Below are 5,819 nucleotides of genomic sequence, written 5' to 3' on the forward strand. Positions count from 1 at the left end.
TTTCTAGTGAGAGCTAAACCGAAACAGAATTAAGCTAGAATCCACCTCATACATGGACGTGGCCTATCGTCTTCCACCTGTGACCCTGTGTAGTCCATCAAGAACTGGTGCTGGTAGACCTTGGTGTAAATGGACACTGAAAGCGAAAAGAAATTCTATTTTCCAAAGTATACATCGCAGTCTTTAGTTGAGTGTGATTTGGCGAAAGCAACACAGAGAGAGATATACACACTTATACAGTGTGCCAGATACTCGGATCATATACACGTATAAATAGGCGATCGATCAGCCGATCCGACCCAAATCAGTAGCTCAGATCACTCGGCTTAAGTGCACAGCTTGATTAGGCAGGCAGCTCAATTGGCTTGGCCTACGATCATACATGGCTCTCATCAGGGAGAAGAGGCTTCCGCAACTGCAGCTCTCGCTGCCAGTCCCGCCCCGCGCCGCTGGCCAGCGTCCCAACCCAATGTTCGCGCCGGTGCCGGCGCCGACGCCGAAGAAGGCATCGACACCAACGGCACTGTCCAGCCAATTCCGCCTCTCCGATTTTGATAAGCTCGCCGTGCTGGGCCGAGGGAGCGGCGGCACCGTGTACAAGGTTCGGCATCGCGAGACCTGCGCGCTCTACGCACTCAAGGTCCAGCACTACGGAGACCCGGCCGCGGCCGCCGAGGCGGAGATCCTCAGCCGCACTGCCTCGCCGTTCGTCGTCCGGTGCCACTCTGTTCTCCCCGCTGCCGCCTCCGGCGACGTCGCGATGCTCCTGGAGCTAGTGGACGGTGGATCGCTCGACTCCATCAAGAGCCGCCAGGGCGCCTTCCCGGAGACCGCGCTCGCGGAGGTAGCAGCTCAGGCTCTGTCGGGCTTGGCATATCTCCACGCTCGCCGCATCGTGCACCTCGACATCAAGCCGGCGAACGTCCTCGCGAGCACCGCAGGAGAAGTTAAGATCGCCGACTTGGGCATCGCCAAGGTGCTCTCTCGCGCCGGCGACCAGTGCACGTCGTATGTGGGCACCACCGCGTACATGAGTCCCGAGCGCTTCGACCCTGAGGCGCACGGCGGGCACTACGACCCGTACGCCGCCGACGTCTGGAGCCTGGGGGTCACCATCCTTGAGCTCTTCATGGGCCGGTACCCGCTCCTCCCTGCTGGGCAGAAGCCGAGCTGGGCGGCACTCATGTGCGCTGTCTGCTTCGGTGAGGCGCCCGCGCTGTCCGACGGCGTAGCGTCGCCGGAGCTTCAGGGTTTTGTCGCCGCGTGCCTGCATAAAGACTACCGCAAGAGGGCGTCCGTGGCGGATCTGCTTGCCCACCCGTTTGTTGCCCTGAGGGATGTCTCAGTGTCGAAATGTGCGCTCCAGAAGCTGGTCGCCGACGTATCATCGGAGTGCCGAAGTACGTGATCCCCGTGGGCTACCGAACCATGCACATACGTAGAATCAATTTTGTTAGCCATGTACAGTGCCCTACCATGGTATCTAACATATCAGTTAGCTTAGCTCTGACATAGAAATGTACACTGTTTAGAACTTCTTTTAAATGGAGGAAGGAACTTTGGCCCACATCATTGACTTACAAGAATGATATCTACTTAATGTTGAATATATGAGAATATTATTATATGATTTAATTTAAATAAACAAACAATAGATAAATCATGACTCCAAAAACAGAGGTTAAGCTAGCCATGTGAACTAGTGCATCGGACGAACAAATCAAACTTAAAGCATTTTCTAGACCTAGAAATTCTAGCATGCTCTCGAGCAGAGATGATAGTGCAATGCAACTACATTCCCGTTCATCGAACAGGTTGTTGACGTCGGGGAAGTAGTCATTAGGGGAAGGAATCATCCGACGTGGTGTTGCAACGATGCACGAGAGTGCTCCCAAAAGACCTCGCCCCTCACCCATACAATTCTACAAGAGGCGAGATTACAGAATCCTAGTGTACCATCCTTTGTTGTACGCAGGAAAATTTGATGGAAAATAGGTGGGCGGCAGCGTAATGTAGTGGAATGAGGAAGTCTCATGTCTTACGTACGTGTCTAGGGTGAGGGCCAACCTCTTTGTAGAAAGCGGCAGCGAAACGAATGATCAAAGAGAATCCGAGGACAGAAAAAAAATCAGATTCAGCTTCCACTTGTGTTCAATATGAAAACATTTCAACTTGGGATAAAAAAACCTTTCAGGTTATACAAACATGTGTTGACAAAAAGAAACCAAAATCGTACACATGACATGGTCCTAATTAGTTCGGCTCGGCTCATTCCCGGAACCCAACCCATGTGCCCATGGTGACGAGTGGTAAAAGTGGTAAAAGAACCTCCCTTATAAGGAGGTCCAACTCCCACTAAACCAGCAATGTGCGAGTAAACTTTAGTACCACCTCTTTCCTTACATAAAAGGCCCAAGCGGGTTTTTGAGATTTTCAAATCCTTTGACTTACAAGAATGATATCTACTTAAAGTTGAATATATGAGCAAATTATTATAAGATTTAATTCGAATAAATAGTACAACCACCGGTTCAAAATAATTGCCCAAAAAAATTGTACCTAGACATGTGTAGGTACATATATTTTTGGGCAGTTATTATTGGAGCAGATAAATCATGACCGCAGAAACAGAGATTAAACTAGCCATGTGAACTAGTACATTAGACGAACAAATCAAACCGGAAGCACTCTATAGAATTAGAAATTCTAGCACGATCTCGAACTGAGAGGACAATACAATGCAGTTGCATCTGTGTTCATGTTCGTGTTGTTGTCGTCAGCCATGTCGATGAGGAGTTTGTTGACGTTGGAGAAGTAGTAGTCTAGGTAAGGAATCATCCAACGTGGTGTTGCAACATATGCGCGAGAGTGCTCCAAAAATACATGATTTCCCCTCACCTATACAATTCTACGAGAGGCCAGATTCTATAAATCCTAATGTCCCATCCTTCGGTGTACCCCGGAAGATAGGATGGGAAATACATGGACAACAATGCAAACTAGTGAAATAAGGAAGTCTCATGTGTTGCGTACACATCTAGATGAGGAGCGACCTCTTTGTAGAACGATGTGGTGAAACGAATGATCAAAGAGAATCTGAGAAGAGGAACAAAACAGATTCAACTTCCACTTATCTTGAATACGAAAACATTTCAGTTTCAGATAGAAAGCCATTCAGATTATACGAACATGGGTTTAAAAAAAGGAAAAAAAATTGTACACATGACATAGGTACGTCTTAACTCGGCTCGGCTCATTCCCGAAACTCAAGGCATGTGCCCATGGTGACGAGGCATGGGAAGGCATGTGGCGGAGGAGGAGCGTGTGTAGGTCTCTTTTTCTTATGCGTATACAAGTGGTAGAAGCTTATAAAGAGATCTAACTCCCACTAAACCAACAATATGGGAGTAAGCTTTAGTTCCACCTCTTTCCATGCATGAATGGGCCAAACGGGTCTTTGAGATTTTCTTATTATTAATAAATATGAGGAGTGATCCAATAATCACAACAATCCCCAACCCGATCCCAGAGGCACACAAATTTTTCCTATGGTTTGCAATATATTGTTATACGTGCTTAGTGGAGAATGTTAAGTTAAACATCAAGTTAGAACTTTATGCTACACTAGTTTGCAATTTCAACTTCCACCTATAATTTTCGGATACACTAGTTCACAACTTGAACAATGGAGTGTACCTTGAACTACATGTTTTTTGCACCCTAGTTTCACAAGTCGTAGTCGTCTGCAAAAGTTTCGTGTCCGGCATATACTGCTTCGCAGCAACTAGATAAGAAGGAGGATTATTATGCATCGTGATTGAGTCCATACCGGCACATATTAGTGACGTGGTTGGTACCAGGTAAGATTGACGCTTATTAATGTTAGGCCCAGAGAAGGCATAAATATTTGAGCCATGAATTCTAAGCATCGTTGAAAGTTGGTCCCACGATGAAGAAAAGTCAACCATGCCACGCTTCCTTTCAAACATGGTTCGCTAACTGGTGTGTCCCAACACCGACGCGCTCTTTGATTATCAAGTATTTACAGAGAGTCGACTAGTACACATCATATCCAGCAGCCTCGATCTCGCCAGCCGAATTCCAATTGTCGGCTACATGCGGAGTAAGTGGTCGAGCCATTCCTAAAAGGGAGCACAGTGGCGGAATCACATGATTTCTTTTTTAATCAGTATTTTCCCCAAATATGTTTTCTTCGATCTTGATCCAGTTTTGGTTTTCTACTTCACATAAAAATAGAGGTTGAATACTTCTTAGGAGGGCAAGGTGCCTAGGTGGATTGATACCAACTAGTGGAATGGCCTCGATGAGAAGTGGTGGAAAAAGTGCAGTTGTGGCATATTCATGTGTCGGCTCATACGAGGGCATAGACACCGGCCGCAAGTTCATGGGGTGCCACTACAAATCCCCTATGTGCACCTTCTGGCATGGGTCGATAAATCAAACTCGCCACCTGTTTTTAGTACATTGGTGTTGATGTGGAGATTGGCGGGGAAGAAAGAAAGGTGTCTGAGGAAGAGTTTCAAAAGATCCTTGAGGAAGCAAGGTAGGAAAACCGAAGAGGTCAACGCAATTAAGTCGGCCTATGAGGCTGTGGCCGAGACGCCACATCCAATTTGGGAACAACTTGATTCCCTTAGTCTATCTAATGATGGAGATTAAGGGATTATAAAGTTAATTATATTTGTTGTGTTTCCTTCCATTGTGTATTTGAACTACTTTATCTATTAAACCGTATTATTCTATGAGAGGATTCGATCTTTGTTATCCATCAATGTATCTTTGTCGTTTTCCGTGAAACAAGTTACCGTGTAATATGGGCTAATTATTGGACCTTTGAGAAATTGCGGTCTATATAGCTGGATCACACTTGCTCAAAGGGTCCATAAAAGAAATCGTAACCAATGTTAATTCAATATATAGACAAGGGATCGTAGTGCCCAAGCATCACTTCCAAGTACACACTCCTCATGCTACCACACTACAAGTCCCTACTAGTCACTCCTACTCCACCCTTAGGTCCAAACCCAAAACGTAGTAATCCCCACTCCCTTGTATGTTTAGTCCCAAAACACTTTAGTCCCCAGCTCTTAGCGGGCGTGCTTAGTCGGCAGGTTTCTTCTTCCTCATTTCTACATATCTCGTTTCATCTTGATTTTTCGGATCTGCATATTTGTTCTTCTTTCTTGTTATTCACTATTTTACTATTTATATCTATTAGATCCCCGACAAGGTCATCGGCTTATGGTGCACCGACAATGGCGCTCAGATCTGCAGGTGATGTCGATAGCGTATGGAGATAAAGGATCGTCCCCAAGATCTACGTGTCTCGAAGATCCTCCACCCTTGTCTAGATGGACAAGTTAATACATAATAGAGAGTGTATGAATATGTTTAGTCATAATGAGTCTTGTCCTACTTAGGATTTTTTTTTTAAAAAAATAAATTTCTTAGAACTAGGGATGGTGAATAGAGAGGAGGTCAATATGCTTCCTCTCTTAAAATTGAAATCAACACCCCTAAATTTATAGGAAGGGCTTAATGAGATCCAAATGGATCTCGTAAGAAGTGGTTTCGAGTGTAACATAAGGATTTTATGAAATGTATTATATTATCTTAGTGATATGGACATTACAATCTAAATGGAATGGAGAAAATAATTTATTAGTGTTGATTGTGATTAACTATTTTTGTTGTCTAAAGGAGCATGAAACATGGAAAAATAATGTGACGCACCTCACTTGTACAGGGAACTAAATTTTGCGCCATCTATTAGTGTACCTAGGTGAATTGGTGTGGTG

At 45.2% G+C, this 5,819-nt stretch overlaps 1 protein-coding gene across 1 annotated transcript; it reads left to right on the forward strand.

Annotated features, from left to right (window-relative positions):
- The first annotated feature begins 382 nt into the window (after positions 1–382).
- On the forward strand, positions 383–1,408 carry LOC124696330 (mitogen-activated protein kinase kinase 9-like). The gene has a single exon (XM_047229063.1). The coding sequence runs from the start codon at positions 383–385 to the stop codon at positions 1,406–1,408; it is 1,026 nt and encodes a 341-aa protein (XP_047085019.1).
- The last annotated feature ends 4,411 nt before the right edge of the window (positions 1,409–5,819 follow it).

This window comes from Lolium rigidum, chromosome 3 (genome assembly GCF_022539505.1).
Source record: "Lolium rigidum isolate FL_2022 chromosome 3, APGP_CSIRO_Lrig_0.1, whole genome shotgun sequence".
NCBI lineage: Eukaryota > Viridiplantae > Streptophyta > Magnoliopsida > Poales > Poaceae > Lolium > Lolium rigidum.

What these genes read in the sequence shown, in the direction of transcription:
- LOC124696330 (XM_047229063.1), top strand. Translation starts at nt 383, where the DNA reads ATGGCTCTCATCAGGGAGAAGAGGCTTCCGCAACTGCAGCTCTCGCTG.